At 69.8% G+C, this 25,611-nt stretch overlaps 3 protein-coding genes across 3 annotated transcripts; all 3 read left to right on the forward strand.

Annotated features, from left to right (window-relative positions):
- The first annotated feature begins 1,785 nt into the window (after nucleotides 1-1,785).
- Nucleotides 1,786-5,229, forward strand: REEP4 (receptor accessory protein 4). Its single transcript, XM_072846067.1, has 8 exons — nucleotides 1,786-1,942; nucleotides 2,932-3,004; nucleotides 3,077-3,153; nucleotides 3,431-3,551; nucleotides 3,691-3,804; nucleotides 4,071-4,203; nucleotides 4,298-4,467; nucleotides 4,550-5,229. The coding sequence occupies exons 1-8, from the start codon at nucleotides 1,911-1,913 to the stop codon at nucleotides 4,613-4,615; spliced, it is 786 nt and encodes a 261-aa protein (XP_072702168.1). The 5' UTR covers nucleotides 1,786-1,910; the 3' UTR covers nucleotides 4,616-5,229.
- Nucleotides 5,230-14,454: 9,225 nt separating this feature from the next.
- On the forward strand, nucleotides 14,455-21,407 carry HR (HR lysine demethylase and nuclear receptor corepressor). The gene is made up of 18 exons (XM_072845975.1): nucleotides 14,455-15,186; nucleotides 15,917-16,784; nucleotides 17,226-17,415; nucleotides 17,637-17,866; nucleotides 17,936-18,085; nucleotides 18,170-18,256; nucleotides 18,336-18,457; nucleotides 18,630-18,708; nucleotides 18,859-19,022; nucleotides 19,143-19,376; nucleotides 19,472-19,643; nucleotides 19,794-19,869; nucleotides 20,079-20,209; nucleotides 20,319-20,415; nucleotides 20,526-20,662; nucleotides 20,753-20,904; nucleotides 21,024-21,143; nucleotides 21,226-21,407. The coding sequence occupies exons 1-18, from the start codon at nucleotides 14,455-14,457 to the stop codon at nucleotides 21,286-21,288; spliced, it is 3,804 nt and encodes a 1,267-aa protein (XP_072702076.1). The 3' UTR covers nucleotides 21,289-21,407.
- Nucleotides 21,408-22,563: 1,156 nt separating this feature from the next.
- On the forward strand, nucleotides 22,564-25,509 carry NUDT18 (nudix hydrolase 18). The gene is made up of 3 exons (XM_072846297.1): nucleotides 22,564-23,941; nucleotides 24,014-24,227; nucleotides 24,751-25,509. Exons 1-3 carry the CDS (start codon nucleotides 23,351-23,353, stop codon nucleotides 25,344-25,346), a joined length of 1,401 nt encoding a protein of 466 aa, XP_072702398.1. The 5' UTR covers nucleotides 22,564-23,350; the 3' UTR covers nucleotides 25,347-25,509.
- Nucleotides 25,510-25,611: the final 102 nt, after the last annotated feature.

A 25,611-nucleotide genomic window follows, 5' to 3' on the forward strand; every position in this document is an offset into this window, starting at 1 on the left:
GGGATGCTCCAAAGTGGATGGGATACCCGAGGTGGGTGGGATGCTCTGAGTCGGATGCGGATGGGATGCCCCAAGGCAGATGGGATGCTCAGGGCCATCAGGATGCTCCAGGCTGGTGGGATGCTGCCGAGGCGGTGCCACCACCCGCAGAAGCCGGGCTGGCCTGCTCCCGTCCCCCTCCATGCATGTCCAGCAGCTCCCTCTGCCCGTGTCCCCCTGCAGCCCCGCGGCCGGGCAGGACCCAGCGTGCCAGCCGTACCCGAGGAGTACGTGCCCGCCGAAACGCTCCCCACAATAAACACACTGTGACATCCAGCCCTGCCCGCGTCTGCCCACAGCTGCCGCGCGTCCAGCCGCCCTGTGTCCAGCCACGGATGGCGTCCCCTTGCCTGGGGGTCCCGCTCCAGCCGGGGTCCCGCAGCACCCCTTTCCTTACACAAGCCCCACCGAGCCCAGGACGGGGGAACCCTTTATTTTAGGGTCCTCCAGGCCCCGCACATGGCTTGCCTGGTCTTTTTTGCTGCAGATGCCTCGGCCCGTGGCGAGGGGGGGGAAGCTGGGGGGAAGCAGGAGGTGTTTCCCCAGGGAGGGGAGTCCCCGCTGGAGCCTGCTGCACCCCGAGCTGCACCAGCACCCAGCAGCCACCCGGCTGGTTTTCCAGGGGAGCATTTCCCTGTCCCCCAGGTATATAAATATGCATGTGAAAAACCACCAATTAAGCTCCCAAATAAAGATCCTCTCAAAGGCAACAGGCACCCCAGGGCACAGCCGGCTTTTGGGAGCCGGGTTTGACCTCAGTGGCTGCAGGGCCTGAAGCTGGTCCCTTCCCCGATGCAGCCCCTGGTGCAAGGCAGGGCAGGGTGCCCAGCCCTGGAGCCCAGCCCTTGCTGGTGCGGCAGCAGGGCATCGCCACACTCCTCTGCCTCGGTTTCCTTACCGGGAAAGGGCGGATTTTCCCTTACTGGGAAAGGTGGGAAGCACAGGGAGCAGCTGCAGAGGGGTGCTGGCACCCCGACAGCGGCCGTGATTGGGATGGGGGAGCCGGGGTGCCCTGGACCACTGCTGGGGATGCGTGGCCAAGGGGAAGGTGGCCCAGGGAGGCGATGCCAGGTCCAGTACAGAGGACTCTGAGCCCCGCTCCGGTTCTGGGAAGAAGAAGCAGCTTCTAATTTCTCCTGAGCATCTTGCAGGGATCCATGCCTGCCGCAGAGCTCTGGCCCTGGTTCAGCAACACGCCCGAGTGGGTGCTTAAGGTTAAGCGCGCATGTAAAACCCAAGTGAGGTGCGCCAGGGAGGGGATTTTGCAGTGGCTGAGGCTAAACCCTGCTGAATCAACACGTCAGGGCGGTGCCAGCACATCTGACTCCTTTGGCATGACCCAGCAGCGCTCCCACCTCCGCCCAAACTCCCAGCTCCCGCAGCCCTGCCCTCCCTGACCTCTCACACCCCCGTGGGATGCTCCCCACGCCCCACGCTGCGCACGTACCCCACAAAAACACCCCCTCCAAAACCAAAAAGAAGCCCCCAACATCACGCAAAGGCTCTTTCTCTCCCTTCCCCTGCCTGCTTGCTGTGAAAAAAAAAATAATAATACAAAGCCAACGATTTTGGTGGGCAGAGGCGCAAAACGCCGGACCCCATCGCTGCCCTTGTGGGGCGCGGCCCTTTTAAGAACCGACGCGGCCCTTTTAAGAGCGGCGGGGCGGGCGGTGGGAGCCGTTGGGGCGCATGCGCGGAGCCGGCGGCTGCAACATTCAAGTTGTTGTATTCGCTTCGGGGGGGTCCCGGGGGGGTCCCAAGGGGTCCGGGGGGCCCGGGGGGTCCCGGGGCGGGGGACGGGGACGGGACAGCGTGGAGCCGCCCGCCCGGGGCTGCCCGCCACGGCCCGGGCCCGCGGGCCCGCCCGCACCATGGTGTCCTGGATGCTCAGCCGGGCGATTGTGTGAGTGGGGGCCGGGGGGGTCCCGGTGCACCGGGGGGGCTGCGGGGCCGGGGTTGAGCCGGCCCCCGGGGGTCTCTGGTTAACGGGCAGCCCCCCCCCCCCGGGGGCTCCCTGTGCCGGTCCCGCAGCGGGGGGCTGAGCGGAGCGGCCCCCGGCAGGAATTGGGGGGGGCTGGTGGTGGGCGACCCGGGGTATGGGGGCAACCGGGGGGACCCCCGTGGAAGTGGGTGGGTGTCCTGGTCCCGGGGCTGCTCCGGCCGCCGGCCCGTCCCCGGGGAGGGGCGAGCTTGGCCCGGGGTCCTTTGCCACTCAGCAGCCAGGCCCGCTCGGCTCCCGCGCTGTGGCTAGCTGGGCTGGGTGGCCGGTGGCCAAGCGGTCCCCCGTGGGCAGCAGGGAGGGGAGGGGGCACCCCCGGCCCCAGGTCAGGTGAACGCGGGGGGTGGCCAGGGTGGGCCTGGCCGAAGGCAGGTGCGATGCCACGCTGCAGGCAAGCGATTTCCCTGCCCGTGGCCCGCAGCCGGGCTGGCAGCGGCCGAGTCACCGGGCCACCAAATGGCTGTTTGGGGATGGCACCTGGCCCACGTGCTGCGGGGACGGCGGAGAGGTTGGCACTGGCCCCGCGCCTCGCTCTGGCAGGGATGCCAGCGGGGCCGATCCTTCTTTCGGAGGGAGCTGAGCCGCTCCTGGCCGGGCTCGGCCGGCCGTCGCCTCCGCTCCGCCGCGCCGAGCCTGCGCCGTGCCTCCTGCCGCTGCCTTGACAGGTTGGGCCGGTCCCCGTGGATGTGGGCGAGTTCGTGGGAGCGACGCCGTGCTCGTGGCCAGCTCTCTGCCGTGGCTCCGTCTCTTTTCCCCGGTGGCTCCGGGGCTGGCATGGTGCTGGAGGGGCTCGAGGCCAAGCTGCGGCGCTGGGGCAGGCAGCTCTGCTACTCCCTGCTGCTGCTGCTCTGCGCGGGGTGGCCCGCATGCCTCACCCCCCCCCTCCATTACAGGCTGGTCTTCGGGATGCTGTACCCTGCCTATGCTTCCTACAAGGCTGTGAAGACCAAAAACATCCGGGAATACGTGAGTAGGGTGCCTGGGCAGCTCCTTCCTGGGCTCCAGCCCCGGGCTGACAGGCTCGCCCGCTCCCCGCAGGTCCGCTGGATGATGTACTGGATCGTCTTTGCGCTCTTCATGGCCACGGAGACCTTCACCGACCTGCTCATCTCCTGGTGAGGCTGGTGTGCGGGCGCTGCCGCGGTGGGGGAGCGGGTCTGTGGGGGTCCCCGTGCCCTGGGGGGGGGAGGAAGGGGGCTGCCTCCCCCCTCTGCCTGCAAGGAGAGGGGCACGGGGCTGCCCTGCTGCCTGCCTGGCTCTAGGCAGACCCTGCGTGGGGTCTCCAGGCCTGATGCGAGGGGGAGAGGCACCGTCTCTCCTGCAAGGGAGCAGGACGTGCCCTTGGACCCACCCGGCATCTGCTCGCCCCCGTCTTCTCCCCCTCTCCGGCAGGTTTCCCTTCTACTACGAGATTAAGATGGCCTTCGTCATCTGGCTCCTCTCCCCCTACACCCGGGGGGCCAGCCTGCTCTACCGCAAATTCGTGCACCCCACGCTGTCCCGCAAGGAGAAGGTAAGGGCTGCCTGGCTCTGGGGAGGGGTCCCACACACCCTGGGGGGCTGGCCGGGGGCTCGGCGGGACCCTGGGCTCCCGGCGATGCCCTGGGACGTGGTGCTGTGCACGCTCGGCACCGCCGCGGTTGTCTCGGCAGGAGATCGACACGTACATCACCCAGGCCAGGGAGCGCAGCTACGAGACGATGGTGCGCTTCGGCAAGAGGGGCCTCAACATGGCAGCCACGGCCGCGGTCCAGGCAGCCGCCAAGGTACCGGGAACGGGGCAGGCTGCTCTGAGGATGCTTCTGAGCATCCCTGAGGATGCTTCCGCCCCAGGGATCCTGGGAGGAAACTGCTACCCCCGCACGGATGGCCTCGGTGGCGCGGGTGTCGGGAGAGGGGTCTCTGGGTGCAGAGCTCTGCCCTGGATTGCCTCGCCCTGGGCTGTTGGTGCCTGGCCCCACGTTTGGGTGCCCCGGCGCTTTGGGGTTTGCCCCGTGGGGCTTGCTTCCATCCTTTCTGTGTCCCCCCCCAGAGCCAGGGCGCGCTGGCCGGGCGGCTCCGCAGCTTCAGCATGCAGGACCTGCGCTCCATCCCCGACGAGGCCCCCGTGCACTACCGGGACCCCCTGTACCTGGAGGAGCAGGAGAGCCGCAGGCAGCTGCTGGGTGAGCTGGGGGGGGATCACAGCGGTGGGGGGCTCGAGCGAGGCCCATGGGGGGGGACGACCGTGCCAGGAGCTGTCATGTTCCCCCCCCTCAGCCTACAGCACGCCCTCGGCCAGCCAGCAGTACGAGAGCGAGACGGAGGACGAGGAGCTCTGGTCGGACTCGCAGGTCTCGCCCGAGTCTTCACCCCGTGGCCGGGACCGCAAGCCCCTCTCCCGCAGCCATAGCCTGCGCGCGGCGAAGAAGACGACGCTGGGCAAAGAGGTACCGTGGCGGGGGGGGGGAGGAAATGTGATGGTGTGGGGCTGGGGCGAGGGAGAGCTGACCCATCCCTCCCCCTGCCCAGGGCTCTTCCCGGCTCTTGCGCAGCCGGATCAGGAAGAAAGCGGCTCCGCTGGAGCAGGACAGCTAACGGCCCCGGGGAAACCCTCTGCCAGGAGTCTTAACACGAGTTTGCTGCTGCAGCACCAGGAGGGAGCCACGGTTCGTGCATCCCCGGCCCCGGGGAGGGAGCTCCCCCCTGCATTACACTGTAAATACCTTCTCCGACCTCCGCGCCTGCCCGGCTGCACTGTGCACCTCCAGCTGCCTCGTGGAGGGGAGGGCAGCTCGGCTCCCGGCCGTGCCCCCCCCCCACCTCGCCCCCCAGACCCCGGTGCTGTGGGTCGGCGCCGGCGCCTCTCCCACGGGGTCTGGCCCCCCCTCCCTCCTCTCCCACCCTACGAACGCTATGGGCTCTGCTGGGGCTCCCCCCTCTCCTGCTGCCGTGATGCCTTACTCCCCACATCCCCTCTCCCCTGGGAGCCAGCGAGGGGACGTGCCTTGTCCTGTCTGTCCTCTGAAACCAAAGACACAGCCCCTAGCCAAGGTCCCCCCCCAGCTGCAGACTGACACCCCCGTACTTGAAACCAGGGTCCCGGTACCTGACCGTGCCCTGCCTGGTACCACGTGGCTTTTAATGTTCTCCCCTCCCAGACAGGAGGTTTTGTACATGGGAAAATAAATGTTATTTCGGACTTTCAGAAACAGGAGTTGTCCCCTTTGCTTAAATGCTGTCCCCTTCCCCGGGAGCTGGGGCTGTGTGGGACCCTCTGGGGTGCGTGGGGCTGTGGGAGGGTGCAGTGCTTGGGTCTCCATGGGGCAGAGCAGGACTGAAGGTGCAGGGACGCATCTCGGCCTCTCCTTGCAGAAGCCGTGTCCCCCACGGCGTGGCAGCAGCAGCCGTGGCCCCGCTGGGACACCCGAGTCCCCGGCACGCAGCCAGAGCTGCAGGCAGACGTCCCCGTCCTGGCCACCAGCCCTGGCTTGTCCTGACGGCGCTGGCCACGGGCAGCTGCCCTCTCCCTGCTGGGGCTCCCCGATCTCACCCGGGGGGTCTCGGCTCCCTTTGCTCCTTCCCCCGGGGACTTGTCCCCTGCCCAGGTGGAGGACGTGGGGCACAAAGCCTCTGTGGGGCAGGCAGGGTGGCACAAGGTGACAACGCTGCTCCTGTTGCCTCCCCTGCCCCTGGGAGCCCTCCTGTCCCCTGGTGCCCTGCTCTCTGGCATCAATCCCCTCGCTCCCAATCCTTCCTGCCCTCACCCCTCAGGCCAGCTTTATTTTTAGCCCCTGGCTGCTTTCTGCCTTTGGGGGTCTTCCCAGGGCAGGGAGAGCGTCTTGCCCCTGCCTGCAGCCCCCCCAGGGAAGGCAGCCATCCCAGCGCGGAGCTGGGCAGGGGGGTGGCCTGGGCCAGGCAGGGGTGTTGGAGCAGATTAGGTGGAGGTGGCTGGATTAGCCACGTAAAACTGTCTCAGAGACGATTACTTAAAGCAGCGGAGAAGGAAGGGTGGGTGGGGACAGCGCAAGGGCCAGGGGGCTGCCCGTAATCCCCCTAAAGCCGCTTAGGGAGTGCGGTTCCTCCAAGGATACAGCCCGGGGAGGCTGCTGGGGCTGCCTGCCTGCCCTGGGTACCGGTGCTGGGATGCTGAGCTGGGTAGTGGGGTTCCCCCAGCACGGGGGACTGCAGCCCCCTGGTCCCAGGGCTGGCTGGGGACACGCTGCGAGTGAGATGGCAGCAGCGTTGGAGCCTGAGCATCGTCCGTCCCCAGGATGGGAGGTCAGTGGGGACCGCTCTGTTTTCCCAGCTTGGGGAAACCGAGGCACGAGCACCAGCGCCTTCTAAGATAGCGCTGGGAAGGGAACCAGGAGTCCTGGCGCCTGCCCCCTGTTTTGGCAAGCATCCTGTGTATTCCCCGGGGGAGAGAAACCCAAGGAGGGGACAAAAGCTGCCCGGGGTGGTGCAGCCCGTGCCCCCAGGGCCAAGGCAGCCCTCTCCAGTGCCAGCGCTGATCCCAGCTGTGTCAGCTCGCGAGCCTGTGCCAGGCCGCAGTCAGCAGAGCCGTAATCTCCCTCGGCTGGCAATGCCCCAGCCCAGGAATTAAGTGGCTGACCTGAGCTTGCCTGGCCATGGCCGTGGACCCCTCCAGGGAGGGAGCCGGGGGGCTGAGCGCTGGCTGGCACCGCTGCCGGTCCCCCCCCATCTCACCCTGGGGCAGGGTCTGTCGCCGCCGGAGCGGGGTGAAGCGTACCCCGGCAGCGCACAGGGGTTGCAGGAGGTCACGTAAGCCGGTCACCTCGCGTCCCGGTAAGCAGCTTCCCCGCTGGAAAGGCATTAGCGGGAGCGAGGGTCAGGTCACTGCCCCCGGCCGGCAGCTCCTGCCAGCTGCCCCACTGTGCCCCCCGGCCCCCCGCTCCCCTCCTGGGGCTTCCCTGCTCTCCTGCCCGCATCCCTGAGAGCTGGCGGGGGGACCGGGTGACACGGGGGTGTCCCCTCTCGTGTCTGATGCTCCAGGGGAAGCATGACGCTGAACCCCCGGCAGCTGCTGCCCCCAGGGCAGGCACTGCCCGTTCCTGGGGGGCAGCAGCCCCGGAGTCGGCGTGAGCCGGTGCCTCGGCGCTGCCAAAGGTCGGCACTCGGGGGCTGCCGCGGCCGGGCGCTGCGGGCAGTGGCAGCCCTGGCCGTGCTCCCCGGGGAGGGCCGGGTCGCAGGGCAGCGGAGGCCGTTACTCATTAACGGGAGCCGCTGATTGCTTTGGGTGCCGTCCCCGGTGCCCCCCTGCACCCACCCCTTGGCATCCTTGTCCGTTCCCCCGTGCTGCTGCTGGGGCTGGGCACCGGCCGAGCCCCCCAAACCCGTGCCAGTGGCACCGAGCGGCCCAGCCATGCTCCCCCAGCCCCCCCCCCTCCCTCCCTGCCCCTTTCCCACCTCATTTTACCCCACTGCAGCCAACCCGGGGGCCGCTGCCCTTCTTGGGGGTGGATGCTGATGCCATCCCTGGGGCTGCCCTCATTTTCCCCCCCGACAGCCGCCCAAGCTGGCTGTTTTGGGGGTCCTTGGCAGAGCAGCACCCTCCTGCAGGCTGGCCCCTCTGCAGCGGGGGTCCGGGTGTCCCCTGCCCCTGGTCACCGCCGGGCTCCCCCCATCCCTGGCCCCCTCCAGCCCTGAGTCAGCTGTTCCAGGCAGGAGCCATGTGAGGCCGCGCACACATGGCTCCCCGCGCGGCACAGCGCTGTATTTTTAGCAGACGGTATCAAAAGCATAATTATGTCTGTTGTTTAAATGCAGCCTCTTTTCTGGCAGCCCCGGGAGCTTTCAGCTGCCTCCCGCCGCAGAGGGCAAGGAGGCAGGATGCGGAGCTGCAGGCAGCGCGCTGCCCGCGGGCAGGGGGCTCGGCAGGGCAGGGGCTGAAAGCCCCCCGTTGCCGCCGGGCAAGGTAAGAGCTTCGTCCCCCATGCTGGGGGGACACACAGCACCTCTCTTGCATTCCCCCCCCCATCGTGTCCTCAAACGCACACTTGCCCCCGGGCTGCCATCACCCCACTGGTGAGGAAGAGGATGGCGAGGAAGAGGATGGCGGGTGGGAAGCGCGGTGGCAGGGGGGGCCGGGGAAGGAGCGTTCGAGGTGAAGGGAGTGTGGGAGGACACGGCTGAAGGAATGCTGCATTCCCCCCCCCCCCGCAGCCGCCTGTCCCCCCAGGGACCCGTCTGTCCCCAGCCAGCCCTGTTCACAGCCTGGTCCTGCCCGCGCTGGCATCGAGGACGATTCCGTCCCCGCGTCCTAGGGCCGGAGCCACGTCCCTGCCGTGACACCAGAGGCTTTTGCCCGGGGATTTCGGGGACCACGCTCAAGGGGTGCCGGGGACCCCGCTCTGGGGACTACGCAGCATCGCCGAGCATCGAGGGAAACTGAGGCGCTGCCTTGCTCTGGCAAAAGGAACTGGGCCGGGGGCTGCCCATCCTTCGTGACTCTCTTTTCCCCGCGCCGGGAGCCGCGCTGCCCCATCGCCCGCCCGGTGCCAGCCTGCCCGTCGCCATGGCTGGCCGGCAGCGGGGCACCCCGGGAACGCGGCGGGGGCGGAAGAGGGGCCCGGGCTGAGGGCTGGAGACCCCGGCTGCTCCCAGGTAGGTGCTGTTGGGACCTGGGTGAGCGGGCAGCAGGCAGCTGCCTGCCCTGCCTCTCCAGCGTGCAGGTGGCAGAGGGCTGCCGGTGTCCCTGGCTGCCGTCCTAAGCCTTTGGCCTCGGGGGTGAGCTTTTAATTACATCAAGGTATTTGAAGCCGGTTGCTGGCGCTGGGCTGGGTAAACAGGAGTCCCGGGCGGGTGGCGGGGAGCTGAGGGGGTGGCACAGGATGGGTGCTGTGCCCCCGCACCACTGGGGCTCGCCGGGACAGCTTGTCCTGCCTGTCCTCCCCCGGATGGGAAGGAGGGATGCGGGGAAGGGAGCATCTTGCACCATCCATCACCGGGTCCTGCGTCCCCCTGAGCATCCCCCCCGCCGTCCGCGGGGCTGGCACGCGGCTGCGGGCGTGGGGGACACCGGCAAAGGTGGGTTGGCTGCGGGCCGCTGCGACGTCCCCCGGTCCCCTCTCCACGGTCGGTCCCTCCTGATGGGGACAAGCTGCCTCGCTGCCTCCATCTCCTTGCCCCATCCCAGCCTTCACCTTGAGGGCTCGCAGCATCCGAGAGCTGCCCGGGGAAGGGGTGACCCGTGCTGCGCTCCTCTCTGCGGGGGGGTAGGAAGGGCAGGGGGTGTCGGGGTGCAGCCCCCCGCTTGGGGAAGCGGCTCGTCTCTCCCCAGCAGCGAAGCGAGCGGGATTAGCCATGCTTACTCACCTCCCCAGGGGAAAGCGAGAGATTAGGGCTGGGAGCAGCGTCCGACCCTGCGGCGGCGGGGCCGTACCGGTGGGGCGGCTGCCCAGGCCATGCCGTACCGGCAGCCAGGGCTGGAGGGGAGCACAGGCTGCCAGAGCAGTTGGGCTGTGGCCCTAATTCCCAGAAAGCTGCTCGTGTGGGAGTGAGTGTCCTCCCGTGCCCTCCGCTCAGCCGCAGCCTCCAGACTCCTGAAGGTTTGACGTGGGGGTTTTTTTTTTTTCTTGTTTTTTTTTTTTTTTTTTTTTTTTTAAGCACCGGGTGCAGATTAGCGAAAGCTCTCGCGGCCATCGCGCCTGGTGCTGGGCAGGGGGGGACCCGGGCTGCCTTCCTCTGCCTGCGCCCTCGTCTTCCTCACCTGCGCTGCGGTGGAGGCAGGTAGGTGCGTGCCGGGCTCAGTGCCAGGGCTGGGAGGAGGATGAAGGAGGAGGAGTAGGAGGAAGGAGGGCTGGGGCTCTGTGGATGCAGAGGGAGCTGGAGGGGGTTCTGGGCAAGCCAGAGAAGGGGCAGGCTGTGTCCATTTTACATAAGAAAAAGGCTGGATTTCAGGCTGCTTTCCCAGCCGGAGGTGGCTTGTGGGTCCGGGGGCTGCGGAGCCCTTCCCCAGGGTCCCTGGAGCTGGCCCGGACAGGGGACGTGGGCACTGGGGCAGGGCTGGCAGGCTCCTCTGCTGCCTGCGCTGCTGGAGCATCAGCGCAGAGAGGGGCTGTTGGGGTACCAGCGAGCCTGGGTACCCCCGTCCATCCCCCTCCCCAGTGCTGGAGCATCCCGGGAGCCCCCTGCCCCGCACGGCCACGCATCCCCCCGTGGTCCCAGGGGACACCGCAGGGATGGTGTCCCTTGAACCCGCGTCCTTGCAGTGTCTCCTCATCCTCTGGTGTCAAGCGGGGCAGGGATGCCAAGGTTTCTAATTCGGGCGCTTCCGGCCTCCTGCGGCGTCTTTCTGGCCAGCGCTTGGCTCGTGGGTGTTCGCAGTCCCTCTGCTCGCGCTCTGATTTAAGGGAAAAACCAGGGAGATTGGAGCTCTGGGCCGGCTGTGCCAAGCCACCAAAGCAGAGCTCCCCCCCCGGGGGGTTTCTCTCCCAGCAAAGCCTGAGCTGGCAAAACTCAAGCCAAACCCAGATCCCCCCAGATTGCCCTCGGGGACCCTCCCCGGGTCGTGCCGGGACAGGCAGGGAGCGGAGGAACCCCATCCGGACCCGCTGTGCCGCGGGAGGCAGGCATGGAGCCCGCTCCTGGGGCTGGGGTGGGACGGTGGCCAAGCCCCAGAAGAGCTTGCCGGCAGCGTGGCTGCCCCGCGAGGGCTCTGCTAGCCCTGCGGAGGCTTCGCGAGGGCCTCGGGCTCCCCGGCACGGTAGGAGCAGCCCTGCCGTGGCTGGGAGCCGAGGGCAGCGGGGCGCAGGGAGGACGCAGCGCCCAGAGATGCTGTCCCAGTGCAGGATGGGAAATTCCCTCCCGTCCCTCCAGCATCCCCCTGCTCCTTGCTCTGCCCCAGCAAGGGCTGCTCAGGGTGCCCTTCTTGGGGCTTGCCAGCATCTGGGTGGCATGTCCGTCCCTCTCCCCACCTGACCCCTCCGCGGTTGCTCCCTCGGCACTACCGCAATGGTCCCGCTGGCCGTGGGCATCCGCTGACCCATCCGGCCGTGCCAGGATGCTGCAGACCCTTTCCAGGGTCCCTCCCGCCTGCCAGCTCCCCTCCAGCCTCACCGGAGCCATCATCCCTGGGGAGCAGAGGGAGGGAACAGGAAGAGACTTTGTCTTTCAGCACCTTCTCATCCCGGGAAGGCGCGGGCTCGCCCACGCCCCGAGCCCTGTCTGGGTCCCCTCCCTGTTCCCTGGCACCCAGCGGGTGCAGCGAGCAGCAGCCAGGTGCCGCAGCCCCCCGAAACCTTGCCTCCGCGGCGAGCAGGATCGGAGGGGATCCCGCTATGGGTTCACCCATACTGGGGACTGCCGGATGCCCGCTGGCATTGCAAAGGGACCCTGGTGACACCCGGTGCCCCCAGCCGTGGCCGTGCCCAGGCCAGCAAGGGTTAAGCACGGCTCCTCGCTCCCAGCGGGGCCAGACCGCACAGCAGCTGCCGAGCTGTACCGAAGCCCATGGTCTGATGTTAATCACGCTGCTCTGCTCACGCAGGCCCTGGCCTGCCTTCACCCCATCACCCCGCACCCCTGGCCCCGCCAGCCCCCCGGTGCCATGCTGAGCCAAGCCGTGCCGGGGGAGGCTGTGCGGAGCGGCTGCGGTTTATGTAAGGCGTGCGAGCTGTGCGCAGGGCGTCCCTGGGACGCACGCACGTTACGTAAACCCGCCCGGCACTGCTGGCACCAGCCTTCCCCCCCGCCCCCCCCACCGAGTCCCTTGCTGGGAGCCCAGAAATGGGGTGCCCACCTGGGGGACCCACTTGACCTGCTCCCCTGGGACCACTGCCCCGTGCACCCGGCTGGAGCATCGCCCTCGAGAGCGGGCAATGGGAGCTGGTGGGTTTGGGGTCTTGCTGCTGGGAGGTACTGGTGCTGGGAGGGGGGGTGCGTGGGGGGGGATGCTGTGCGAGCACTGGCAGGGTGCTGGGTGCCGGCTCTTGCCCGGTGGGCCGCGGGGCATGGCTGGGATGTGTGCAAGCCCGGTGGGCTGCAGAGTAGGGGTTTAAATGGCCCCAGGTACTCCCGAGCCCTCGGCAGGCAGCAGCATCGGGATGCTGTCGTAGCAGCCTCACGCTCCATGTTAGCCCCTCGGCACCCCGTGGATTGCACCCTGCCCTTCCTGCCCGGCTGTCGCGGGCTCTGCAGGCAGGAGGTGAGGCAGAGGAGCTCTGCCTTCATCCCAGGCAGCGGGAGGAAGGATGGCGGCACGGGGACAAGGCTCAGCTGCGAGACAGGGCAACCCTGGACTGTTGCACGGGCAAAGTGGCAGCATGGGTTGAGGCCGGATCCTTACCGTTTGGGCAAAACTGGGGGGGGCCGTGAGCCTCCGGGACTCGCAGCCCATGGGGTGGCCACGTGCTCCATGCCAGACTTGCCACCACCAGCCCCCCCCGGCACCAGGGCCGAGGCGCTTGGCCCATCCCGGTGTTTCTCCCATTCCAGTTTCGCCCGGAGCAGGCGGCCGGCGTCTTTCATCAGCGTCGGGGCGGCTCGGCCACATTGCCGAACAAAGGGCGCTTTCTTTGCGCGGAGCGGAGCACACCTGCCCGCCTTGGCACGGCCGCCGCTGCCTGCGCCGGTGCCCGCGAGGCTGGGCGGTGCTGCCGGCACCGCACCGGTTCCTGGGCGTCAGCAAGCCCGGCAGCTCGCCCACCCACCCGCCCAGTCGCTGTAGAGCCAGCGGAGGCTGCATGCTCACGGGAAGCAGAGCCACCGCCGCTGCCTCGTCCTGCCATCGCTCGCCCCAAGATGCTCAAGGCTGCCTAGAGCCGGGGGAAGGTCCTGCTCGCTGCCGCCGCCGCTCCCCTGGGTGCCCCTGTCCCTGACCCCCCAGCACGCCGGGAGCCCCTGCTTGTAGGACAATAGGCAGGAGGAACACGGACCCCCCCACCCCAATGGATCAAAAACTCCAGCTCCAGCACTCGGAGAAGAACGTCCCCAGGGCTGCCCGGGCGGCTTTCTGCCTCCTCCAGATCCCGGAGCCGGACCCCTTCAGCCTGTGGGTCTAGGTGCTCCCACCCGCCCGGCTTTGCCTCTCCAGGACCCGGTGCCGCTGGCGGAGACACCCGCTCGTCCTCGCCGCTGCAGGGCAGGCGGCGGGGTCCCCAATGGACCCTCCAGGTAGCTGGCTGTGCTGTGGGACGGTGGGGACGCTCTCTGAGCTGCGGGACCGGCTTCTTGTGCTCTGGATGGGATGAAGGGCAGGGGACAAAGCCGCCCCGGCGAGCCCGGGGGGGGGCTGGGGGGACCCCAGGGATGGTGTGCGGCAGGGTGGCCTCAGGGGACCGGGAGGGAGCTGTGCTGGGAGCACCTTCCCGGTGCAGGGCTGGATGGGAGAGCCCGTCTGGGTCCTGCACCCTGGAGGGACGGGGTGGGTGGGCTCAGGGTGCCCCTGCCTGGGCAGGGTGCCTCAGGGTGCTTCCCGAGCCGGGGCTTGGGCAGCAGTGTGGGAGCGGGGACTTTGACCTCCCCTGGGCAGGGGACGTGGTGGGGACAGGCAGCTCTGGGGACACACACTCCTCCTGTCCCACACTCCGGTGCCTGTCCCCATCCCGGCTGCCTGCTCGGCCACGGAGGTGGCTCTGTCCCACCCCGGAGCAGGGGACCCATGCCTGTCCTCCTCGGCCTCTCTGGCTGCCAGGCAGGGAGGGCAGGAGGGCAAGGGGTGGCGTTTGCTCCTCCGGGAAGGGATGCGATCGCTGGCTGCTGCGAGGACTGGCTCCGAACCCCGTGTCTGCGTGTGGCCTGGGTCCCAGAGGAGCGTTAATCCAGCAAATCTCCCCAGGCATTTCTACCAGGAGGGGCCTCTGGGAGCTGGGAGCTCCCCCCTTGCTGCATGCCCTCCTGGGAAGCGCAGCCCAGCCCTGGCCGGAGGCGAATACCTGCGCAGGGCAAGGCCTCCCCACGCTGGGTGCCAGCGGCCGGGCGCGGGGCCAGGCTGGGCGCGGAGGGACGGGTGGGCACGAGGTGCGTCCTGGCCGCCAGCCCCACCGGGCTGGGCGCAGGAGGGATGGGATGGGATGGGGTGGGGACCCACGCTCCAGCCACGTGCCCTCCCAGATCGTGCATCCCACCGCGGCATGGGACCCCGGGACCCCCTCGCTGTGCCGGGGAGCCTCCCATCTAGCATGGGGAGATGGAGCTGGGGGGTTAAAAGCAGCCCCTCCAGCACCAACCTCACCCCGTGCCTCAGTTTCCCCCATTGCAACCCGCGCACGGCTGCCCTGGCAGCGTTTGGGCAGGGTTCGGTGCGGCGTGGCATGCCCTGCTGATGCCTCATTCCCTGCCTGCAGGATCCGGCCAGCCCGGGACGGCGCTGAGCACCACATGAGCGGCAGAGCAGCATGGCCAGCGACACGAGGATGGGGGAGACCCCGCCACGGTGGAGGAGAGCCCAGGAGGCATCGCAGGACACTCGGGGGATGGAGAGCAGCGGGGTGGTCCTGCCCCAGAGCACTGCCGCCAAGCTGGGACTCCCGGGCTACCAGGAGCCCGGCAAGCTGAGCTACGGCACGGAGAAGGGGTGTCCCTGGAGGGGCTCCGAGAGATGCTTGGGGCCAGGCCGGGAGCTCGCCGGCGGCCGGCTGGGCTGCCTCTACCCGCCGGCCCCGCCGTGCCTGCGGGACGCCCTGTGCCGCCCCAAGGACGGAGCCGAGCTCCCGCTGCTGCTGCCGCCCAGGAACGGGCAACCCAAGGCGGGCTGGGCTGAGCCCGGCAAGGAGCGCCCAGGGCCACGGTGGGCTGAGGCCGTGCTGGCCCCCCTGGCCCTCTACAGCCACACGTACCACCGCTACCCCCTGCCCTTCCCGGGGCTGGACAGCCAGCACCCCGGCACTGCCGACAAGCCCCGCGCCGCTGCGGGGGACGGGGACGGCGACCCCCTGGCTTTCCGCCACTGCCCCTTCCTCGTGAACGCCAAGCACAGCCCCTTCCTCCTGTCCTCGCTGCTGCCCACCGGACCCCCGGCTGACCCCCCATTTGGCGGCGGGGGGCCAGAGGAACCGGGCACGATGGGTGACGGGCGCTTCGCCGGCGTGGACTGGCACCTGGGCTCCTACCCGCCCGCCTGGGGCCAGCCCCTCTACCTGGGGCTCCCGCCAAGGTGCAAGACGACTTTGGCCCCCTTCGACGACTGCTCCAGCTCAGGGAACAAGGTAGGCAACCCCGGATAGCTGCGCTGGCGCCTGGCTCCGGTGGCGGCACGGCTCTGGCTCCCGCAGCCTGGCTCCGGAGAGGGGATGCTTGGGGCTCAGCTCCCGGGTGCACCCCGGCTCCCCTGGGTGACAGCGGGCTCCAGCCTCAGCCGAATTTTGCTGGGAGTGGTGGGTTGTGAAAGGCGATGCTGGCACCCGCGCCCAGGGCAGGGCCGGGCTGCACCCGGTGTCGGTGGCCCCCGAGTGGGACGCAGCCCCCCCCGCTCGCTCCTGCAGCTCGGCGGGGCAGCAGCGCGGTGGCAGGGGGGTCCCAGCACCCCGAGGGATGAGGCGATGTGATCCTGGGGGGGGATGATGCTCTCCTCCCTGGAGCAGCCCTGCGGCGTGATGCAAGTCCCCGGGCTGAGTCACGGCGGCAGGAGCCACGGCATGGAGGCGGCGGGAGGCAGGGCTGCCAGCCCGTGGGTGCGCCCGTCGCACCCCGTGCCGCTGCGGCTCCCCATTCCTTTCCCACGCGGGCAGAGGCGATGCAGGCACCCCACAGGCTCGGCAATCCAGGGCTGGGAAGCACCGGGCAGCTGCCCAGCTCAGGAGGGTGGTGGGGGAAACTGAGGCAGGGTCACGGGGTGCTCCCCATCACCACCTCCCAATGATGTGGGTGATGGAGGCAGGGACAGGGACCCACATCTGGGGTGACGCCAGCCCTGACAGCCCCTCTGCTCCCCTCCAGGAGTTTTACCCGAAGAAAGAGCCCGGCTTCCAGTCCCCGGCCAAGGACCAAGCGCCATCACAGCTGCTGGGCAAGGGCCAGGCGGGGCAGGATGGAGATGGAGAGGGGGAGCCGGCGGTGCTGGAGCTGCCGGGAGCCCCGTGGAGAGATGGCCGAGCGGGGGGCAGCTCGGCAGTGCCCGCTCCCCACACCTGCACGCCTCCCCCCAGTGCCAGCCACCCCCTCTTCTTCCTGCAGCCCGGCACAGCGGGGGGCTGTGGGGGCCCCTGGGTGGGCACACAGCCCCATGCCGCCGATTTCCCCCCGGAGCCGGGGCCAGGCCAGCCCTCCGAGCCCAAAGACGAGCGCCTGGCGTACCAAAGCCTCCAGCCCGGCTCGCCACCGGGACCGGGGGAGCCCGACCCATCGCCTCCGCTCATGGACAGGCACTACCTGCCAGCCCTTGCCAAGCCGGAGCCGCCCCCGGCTTGCCTCTGCACCACGCCAGGCTGCGACGGGTGCCCGGGGGTGAGCTGTGGGGTGCTCGGCCCCTTCGAGCCCACCCTGGGCATCCCTGGGGGTCGTTTTCCATGCCCACCCAGCAACCACACCAAGCTGAAGAAGACGTGGCTGACGCGGCACTCGGAGCAGTCGCTGCCGTGCTGCAAGGCTCCCCAGCGGGACGGTGGCCTCGAGCCAGCCGGTGAGGGCAAGCGCTCGGCCAAGCGCCCGCACGGCACCGCTGACGGACCCCGCGCTGCCGGCGAGGGTGCCGGGGCGGCCAAGAGGGGCACGAAGGCCGGCGAGCACGTGGTCGTGGCGTGCCCAGGTGATGGCGTGGAGAGTGGAGGGGACCCGGAGGAGAGGAGGATGGAGCTGGGAGAGGGAGGTAAGGCGGGGGGGTGCACGGTGGGTCCAGGGAGAGGGCAGTGGCAGCACCCGATCCCCGGGGAAATTTTGCATCCTGGTTCCCAGCACCCGTGACACGAACCGTTAACACGTGAGGGCTGGGAAACCTGCTGCGCTTGGGTTTGTCCTGGCACGGCTGAGTCTGGCATCGGCTCCCAGGGTGGAGATTTAGAGAAATGCCCCTTTGGGGCAGCGTGGCATCCCCAGGTGTGATGCCTGGGGGGGCCGGCAAGCACCGTCGCTGGGTCGGAGCCCTCCTTGGGGATGTGCCAGCATCTCAGCCCTGACCTGCAGATCTCCAGCCCTACTTTCCAGCCCTACTTTCTGGCCCAGTTTCCAGCCCCCACCATGGCGTGCCAAGTCCCTCCCGGCTGGTGTGTCCCCATGCACGGTGTCCCAAAGCACCTCCTGTCTCCCCCAGACCCGTCCAGCCTTGCCTGCCCGGAGCCACGGGAGCCGTGGTGCCTGCAGAGCGTGCCCTGCACTGCCCTGCCCGAGAGCATCCAACGGTGCTGTGCCTGCGCCGCCCGGGCCGTGGGGGACCCCGAGGGTGGGGAGGAGGAGGAGGAAGATCCCCCCGAGAGCACCTGCAGACTGCTGCACTTCCGCAGGTGAGCCTGGGGCTCCTGGAGAGCTCAGAGCCCTGCCCAGGGCAGGAGGCTCCCGGCAGCCCATGTCGGGATGGACGGAGCATCCTCTCCCATCACCTTGCGTTGGAGCATCCTGTCCCATCATCCTGCTTTAGAACATCCCCTCCTGTCACCCCACTTTGGAGCATCTTCTCCTGTCACCCTGCTTCGGAACATCCCCTCCCGTCCCCTCTCTCCCGCAGGTTTGCTTTTGGGGACGGCGGGGAGCTGAGCGTCGATGGCTTCTGCACGCTGGGGGAGGCAGAGGGGGAGACGCGGCGGCTGGAGGCAGCTGGCCCCGAGCGAGGGAGCAGGAGCATGGGCAGCAGCCTCTGCCTGGCCAAGTACCTGCTGGGGGTCCTGGGGGACCCCTTCTGCGAGGCTGTCCGCAGGGACGGGGACACGTGGCCGGGAGCCCCCAGTGGGTCCGAGGGTAAGTGGGGACCGGGGCGGGGGGTGACACTGGGGACAGTGGGGAGGCTGAGGGCTGTGTTTCCCGCAGGGGTGACGGCCTGGAGGCGGGGGGAAGGAGCCCCCCAGCTCTGTGACGCCTGCCAGCGCAGCTTCTTCAACTCCCACTGGAGCTGCGCCAGATGTGGCTTCCAGCTGTGCCCCAACTGCCACCGCAGCAGGAGAGAGGCTGATGGCCACGGTATGGGGATCTGGGGGGCTTGCAAAGGGGGTGTCAGCCCCGCGGGGGCTTGGCGGGGACGAACGCATCCTCTCTCTGACGCAGAGGGTCCGGCGCGGCCGCCCGAGTGCGTCTCTGGGCAAGACCACCACGTCGCGTCCCTCGTCCCCACGCAGTTTGTCCCTACCCGTGGTGAGTGTCCCCCCCCAGCCCCAGGACCCCCCCCCGCCCGCTGCCCAGGGCTGACCCGCCTGTCCCCATCTGTCCCCAGTCCTGACCCGGCTCTGGAAGCTGCTGCACGAGGTCCGGGCCAAGTTCGGCATCGAGTCGCACTGTCCCTGCAAGGAGGGGGCTGCGGAGCAGAGCCCGGCCGGGCCCCCGGGGAGCAGGCAGGTACAGGGGGGCTGTGGATGGGGGGAAAGAAGGGGCGCAGGTGCACCCCAACCCCTGCAAAAGGGTGCCTTGGGGGGGGTGGGGTTGTGCATGCTGCCAGGGAGGGGACCAGCCCTGGGGACAGGGGGACGTGGCTCCCCTCCGGATGCCCGCATGGACCGGGGTGTTTCAGGAGCTGCCGGGGTCTGCGGTGCCCCCCCTCCCACCCAGCAGCGATGGCCAAGCCGACACCTCCCGGGCCATCAAGGAAGGTAGGGCCGGCTGCAGCCCCCCCGCTGCGGGGAAAGCCCCGCTCCGGGGGGGTCAGGGGTGCTGCACCGCATCCCCTACGGGGTGCTGGGTGGGGGGCGAGAGGCGGAGGAGGGCACGGGCAGCCCTGACCCCTTTTCTCCCCCGAGCAGAGAGCCCCGAGGGGGGGCCCCCATCGCCGGGGCAGCCGCCGCCCCGGGGGGCCGTGCAGACCACCACCCTCTGCGACCTCCTCGCCTCCACCGCCGTCAAGCTGTGCCTGGGGCAGGACGGGGTGCGCATGGCCTTCGCCCCCGTCTCGCCCGCCTTGCCCAGCGTGAGTCCCAGGGCGGGCAGGACACCCTGCCCCGTGATGTCCCCCCCACACCCCTCGGCAGGGCTGGGGGGGCCGGGGTGGGCTGATGGGGCTCCCCTCTTGCATCCCTCCCCCCCCCAGGACAACCACTTGACCAGCATCCTGGACAGCATCATCGCTCGTGTGGTGGAGAGGAAGATCCAGGAGAGGCAGGCGGGGGCCGAGCTGACCCCCCCAAGCCCCCCTGGTCCCCCCGGTCCCCCCGGTCCCCCTGCCTCCCACTGCATCCTGGCACCCAGCGGGCTGCTCTGGCTGCACGACCCCGGCCACGCCAGCAACTACAAGCTCTTCCAGGAGCACTGGCGGCAGGGCCAGGTAAGCCCCCGACTCCCCGGGGATGCGTGGCGGCACCGTGGACCCCCCCCCCGCCACCTCCCCCGGCCCTTGCTGAGCCCCCGCTGCCCCGGCAGCCCGTCCTTGTCTCAGGGCTGCAGAAGAGGCTGGAGGGGCGGCTGTGGGGGCCGGAGTCCTTGTGCCCAGCCGGGGGGGAGCAGGCGGTGGAGGTGGTGAACCTGCGGGCACCGGCGAGCCGCGTCAGGATGAGCAGCCAGGAGTTTTGGGATGGCTTCGCTGCCAGCGCGAGTAAGTGTGCAATGAGTTTGTGGGGTCCCAAGTGCGATTTCGGGTTGTAAGGGGGTGGGCAAGCCAGCCTGCGCATCCCTCCCTCCCCGGGAGGTGCCCGGCGGCACGATGCCAGCATCCCCGTGTGTGATGCCGTGTTCCACCCCGCAGCATCCCCAGAGCTGGAGCAGGGCAGTGGGGACCTGCTGAAGCTGGAGAGTGGCTTTGGGGACATGGACCTGTGCCGGTAGGTGACAGCAGAGGCTTCACCGGGGTGGGTTCCCCCCCTCCCCGGCAGCCTGGTGCCCGCTCCCCTTGCGGGCTGGGTGCCAGCCCCCGCAGCAGCAGGATGCGTCCCGGTGTGGGATGCAGCGAGCAGGGCTGGGGGCAGCGAGGGCGGCTCTGCCAGCGTCGGTACCCGGTGCCCCAGCCTCGAGCACCATGCCTGTGCCGCAGGGCCGCCAACCTGAGCGCCAGCCTGCCGCTGCCAGAGTACTGTGGGCCCACTGGCCGCCTCAACCTGGCCACCTACCTGCGGGGCCAGCGGGGCCGGCGCTGGCTGCGCCCACGCATCTGCGTGGCTTACGGTGAGTGCCACCCGGCAGCGCCGCGGTGCCCAGGGTGGGGGGGCGAGCTGGGCTCCCCCCACCCATGACAGTGCTCGCCCTTTGCCCACCACCCTGCTCCCGCTCGCAGGCGTGCATCCCCGGGACCGGACCATCGGGACCAAAAACCTGACGGTGGAAGCAGCCGACTCCATCAGCGTCCTGGTGCACGCCGCGGCACGGCTGCCTGAGCAGCCGGCGGCACGACAGGGTAGGGCGAGCACATGGGGGGGGTCCCCCCACCCCGGCCCCCCACCCCGGCCCCCCCCCTGAGCACCCCTCTGCCCCCAGACCTGCTCCTGCAAGCCGACGCTGATGGCGTGGATGCGCCGCTGAAGGAGCGGCTCCGGGATGCCGGCAGCCGGCCTGGTGCCCTGTGGCACATCTTCCGCGCTGAGGATGCTGGCCGCATCCAAGACTTCTTGCAGAAGGTGGGTGCCATCACCCCCCTGGTGCAGCCCTGCCCCCCCCCCCGGCCCCCAGCTCCGCTCACCCCCGGCCCCCCGCAGGCGTGCGAGGACCAAGGGCAGGAGGGGGCTGCTGTGGCGGAGCCCCCCAGCCGCTACCTGGACCTCTCGCTGCGGAGGCGGCTGCACGAGGAGTGCGGGGTGAGCGGCTGGACCCTCCTCCAGTTCCTGGGGGACGCGGTGCTGGTCCCCGCAGGGGCTCCCCACCAGGTAGGCAGCTCTGCAATCCCCCTGAGGGCAGCTATTTGGGGTGCAACTGTGCCGAAGCCCCCTGGGGAAACTGAGGCACGGCCGAGCCCCGGCCCCTGACACCGCTGTGCCATGGGCAGGTGCAGACCCTCACCGGTACCATCAGCGTGGAGCAGCGGTTCCTCTCACCGGAGAATGCCGCCCGCCTCCGGGACCACAGCACCCACCCGCCCAGGGCCGCACGCCAGCTCCACGCCCAGGTGGGTGGGTGGTGGTTTGGGGGCTGTGGGGGGGTCCCCGTGCGGGGTGCGTGGTGCCGACCCTCTCTTTGCACCCTTGCAGCTGGACAGCATGATCTTCTCCGCTGTGCGGGAGGCCGTGGGCGTCCTGCGGGGCTGCAAGTGAAGCGGCTGCGGCACGCCGGGAGGACGCTCAAACAAAACCAGCGCTGCCAGCCACGGCCACGGCCACGGCCACGGCCACGGCCGAGACGCTGCGGGGAGCCGGGGCCGGCCGCCTCTCGCTTGGTGCTTTGCTCCACGATCACCCGGCGAGGCTCCGGGCAGGAGCGGAGCAGCCGGGGAATAAAGCGTCTGCAGCACGCCGGGGCCACCGGCAGCACCAGCACCCGCTTCCGCGTCTCCCTCCCGTGCGGCATCGGCCCCTTCATCCCCACCCGCGGTCAGGGATGCCCCGGTGGCCTGGGGATGGGGTGGGGTGGCAGAGACAGGGCCTGGCACTGTGCCCCAGTGGCACCGGGTGCTCCCAGCCCTTGGCGGCTGGCCGAGGCCACTGGTGAGATGAGTTTGGCGCGGTGTCTGTGCTGTCAGCTTCAGAGAGAACTGGAAGACATCTGGACATCGCGCCTCGTCGCTGCCCAGAGGTTCGGGCTTCCGGGGCGCAGCTCCATCCTGCCCTGCCATGGGAAAGCAACCGGCCCAAGGGCCTGTCCCAAGGACAGAAACAGCCCCGTCCGTGGAGCGCGGTGCTCCGAGTGCCGGGGCGCAGGGGAATCGCTCTGCTCTGCCCAGGACCGTTGCCTGGAGCTGCCCTCCACCGCCCTAACGATAACGGGGGGAAACGGGGCTGGCCCCCATGCACGGTGCCCCACGGACGGCGCACGGGGCCTGGGTCCCTGCACGCTGCGCCCTGTGCGAGCCGCGCTGTGCAACACGCACCCTGCGCTGCCCCACGCGCTGCACAGCACCGCAGGAGATGGAGCGGGGGCCGCGCAGTGCATGCCATGCACCGTGCAATTGGCACCGTGGTGCAACGGGCACCGTGCAATTAGCACCGTGCAATTAGCACTGTGCAACTGGCACCGTGGTGCAACGGGCACCGTGCAATTGGCACCGTGCAATTGGCGTCGTGCAATTGGCACCGTGGTGCAACGGGCACCGTGCAATTAGCACCGTACACCCGGCACCGTGCAACGGCCGCCGCGCAATGAGCACCCTCCGTGGGCCGCGCACCCCTCACGCCGCACCACGAACCTTTCCACGCCCCGCCCGGCCCCTTTAAGGCCAAGCCCCGCCCCGCAGCCGCGCAGGCAAGTGGCGGCAGGACTAACCAATGGAAAGCCAGCTGGCCTCGCTGGGTGGCCAATAGGCGGCGAGCGAGGTGGGCGGGGGCGGCGCGGCGGAGCCCCGGCTGGCGGTGAGTGCCCTGGCGCATGCGCGCGGGGAGGCGGGGGCTGCGGGCGCCCTGCGCCTCCTTCCCCGCGCCCCTTCCCTCCCCTCCTGCAGCCCCGAACCCCCGCACCCTTCCCCTCCCGCGCCCCCTCGCCCTGGTGCCCCTCCCCTGCAAGCCAGCAAGCCCTCCCCGCTGCAGCCTGCGGTCCCGCAGAGCCTTCTCCCGCTGCGCCCCGCAGCCCAGCCCCCGCCCCGCACCCTGCAGCCCGGCTCGCCCTTCCCCCGGTACGCCCTGCAGCCCAGCTCGCCCCCCTGCGCCCCGCAGTCCCCCACGCCTTTCCCCCTGTGCACCCCCTCCCCGACCCGCCCTTCCCCTGTTACGCCCTGCAGTCCAGCACGCCCTGGCCCCCTCAGCCGCCCGGCGCCAGCCCCCGGGCACCCCGCAGCCCGGCGAGCCCCTCTCCCCCCAGCCCGGGCATCCCCAGTCTAGCAGGCCCTTCTCCCCCAGCAGCCCCCGTCTAGCCGCCCCGTTTCCCCCAGCGTTCCCCAGTCCAGCAAGCCCTTTCCCCCTACCTCCTGCAGTCCAGCAAGCCCTTCGCTTACTTCAGCTTCCCCTGCGTCCTGCAGTCCAGCCAGCCCTTCCTCTACCGCAGCCCCCCCTGCATCCCCAAATCCAGCGAGCTCTTTCCCTGCAGCCCCCTGTACACCCTGCAGTCGAGCCAGCCCTTCCCCTACTGTGCCCCCCATGCCTCCCCAGTCCAGCAAGCCCTTCCACTACCGCAGCCCCCCGCCTCCCCAAGCCTAGGGACCCCTTCCCCTACTACTTCCCTTCCTACATGCTGCAGTCCAGCCAGCCCTTCCCCTCCTGCACCCCCTGGGCGTCCCCCAGTCGAGCAGACCCTTTCCCTACTGCACCCCTCCCTGCATTGCCAAGGCCACCGAGCTCTTCCCTTGCTACGTACCCCCCCCGCCCAGCAGACCCTTCCCCTGTTACACCCCCCTCCACGTCCCCCAGTCCAGCAAGCCCTTCCCCACCAGCACCCTGCAGCTGCTGGGCGACCCCTTCCCGCATTGCACCTCCCCGTGCGCCCCGCAATCGCCGGGCCCCCTCCCTCACCGCTCCCTCCAGCCCAGACAGCGCCGGGGCTCCCTGTCCCCCCGCCTGCACGTCTGGGGTGGGCCCTCCCCACCCCAAAACCCCGCTACTCCCTGAGTGGGTGCCTGAGGGCTGGCTCCCCCCTCCCCATCCAGCCTGTGGGGTCCCCGGTCCCATGGGGGAGGCTCCGGCAGCGGAGCTGGATGCGGTGCTGGGTGGCGGCGGCTGGGACGTGGGGGTGAGCTTCGAGGGTCCCCCACCGCCCACCGGCCCCATCCGCCTGGGGAGGAACGCCTGCTACGTCGTCCTGGCCGTGCTCTTCAACGAGGAGGTGAGGCAGCCCCCGCGGGACCCCCACCCCGGTGGCACCCGGTGCCCACCCGACCCCTCTCCGTCCCCGCAGGACGGGGTGCTGCTGGTGCAGGAGGCCAAGCCCGAGTGCCGCGGGAAGTGGTACCTGCCGGCCGGGAGGATGGAGCCCGGCGAGAGCATCGTGGCTGCCATGCGGAGGGAGGTGAAGGAGGAGACGGGGCTGGAGTGTGAACCCCTCACCTTGCTGGCACTGGAGGAGAGGGGGCCGGCGTGGATCCGCTTCGCCTTCCTCGCGCGCCCCACCGGTGCGTGCCTGTGCCGTTTGGTGCTCTGACGGGGTGTGGGAAGGACGCGGCTCACCTGGCGCATCCCCTGCCAGCCCCGTGCCGGGGCATTGGTGTCCCCTGCCAGCCCCACGATGGGCATCGGCATCCCCAGCCAGCCCAGTGCCGGGGCATCAGCATCCCTTGCCGGCCCTGGGCCAGGTCACCGATGTCCCCTGCAAGCCCCACGATGGGCTTTGGCATCCCCAGCCAGCCCTGTGCCAGGGCATCGGTGTCCCCTGCCAGCCCTGTGCCAGGGCATTGCTGTCCCCTGCCAGCACCATCACCAGTACTGGCATCCCCGCACAAGCCCCGTGCTGGGGTATTGGTGTCCCCTGTCAGCCCCGTGATGGGGTCTCGGTGCCCCCACCAGCCCCATGACCAGGCACTGGCACCCCCCGCCAGCCCAGTGCCAAGGTCCTGCTGTCCCCTGCCACCACTGTGTCAGGGCATCGTTGTCCCCTGCCACCTCTGTGCCGGGGCATCGCCGTCTCTCTGCCCACAGGCGGGACCCTGAAGACCCTGGAGGAAGCTGACGCCGAGTCCCTGCAAGCGGTGTGGTGGGCCGGGGACCCCTCCGCGCTGCCGCTGCGAGCCCCAGACATCCTGCCCTTGCTGGACCTCGCCGCCCGCTACCGCCGCAGCCCCCCGCACCCCCCCACGCTGCCGCAGGAACTGCCCTGTGCCCTGCTCTGCTTGCGGCTCCTGGTGGCCTTCGCCAATGACGCCGGGGACCTTTGGGTGCTGCTGGGCACGGCCGGGACCCCCCACCTGCCCGTGGTGGCCTGCGGCACGTCCCTGGCTGAGCTCCGCGGGGGTCTCCGCCTGCCCGTGCTGCGGCTGCTGCGAGACTGCCTGCCGACGGACCCCCGCCCGGGACCCCTGGGGCTGCTGGGGCTGCAGCACCGGGCTGGGGGTCCCGGGGGGGCCGACGGCATTTGCTTCAATATGCTGCTGACCATCCCACCCAGCAGCCCCGGGGCTGCCCCCCCTGAGCCCCACAGCCCCTCTGTCTGCTGGTGGCACGTGGAGGAGGAGAGCCTGAGGGGCAGGATCCTGCAGCGGCTCCGTGCTGCGGCCACGGTGCCCGTCCGCGGCTAGTGCCCGGTAAGCCCCGGCAGCCTGGCTTTGGGCACAGGGGGTCTGGCTGTGACACGTGGCCGGGGGGTCCTGCTTGCAGTGCCAAAGGAGAGAGCCCCGGGATGTGCTGCCCGTGGCCAGGGGGACGTTTTGGGGCACCATGTCCTGGCCGGGGGGGGGGGCTGAGAGCCAGCCAGAGCAGAAATAAACCCGGCTGCTGCTTCTTGCATCCACATGGCTGCAGTTGAAGGGAGGGGATGGGAGGGGGGGAGTGGGGAGCCTGGTT

The sequence above is a fragment of the Ciconia boyciana genome, chromosome 25 (genome assembly GCF_034638445.1).
Source record: "Ciconia boyciana chromosome 25, ASM3463844v1, whole genome shotgun sequence".
NCBI classification, from domain to species: Eukaryota; Metazoa; Chordata; class Aves; order Ciconiiformes; family Ciconiidae; genus Ciconia; species Ciconia boyciana.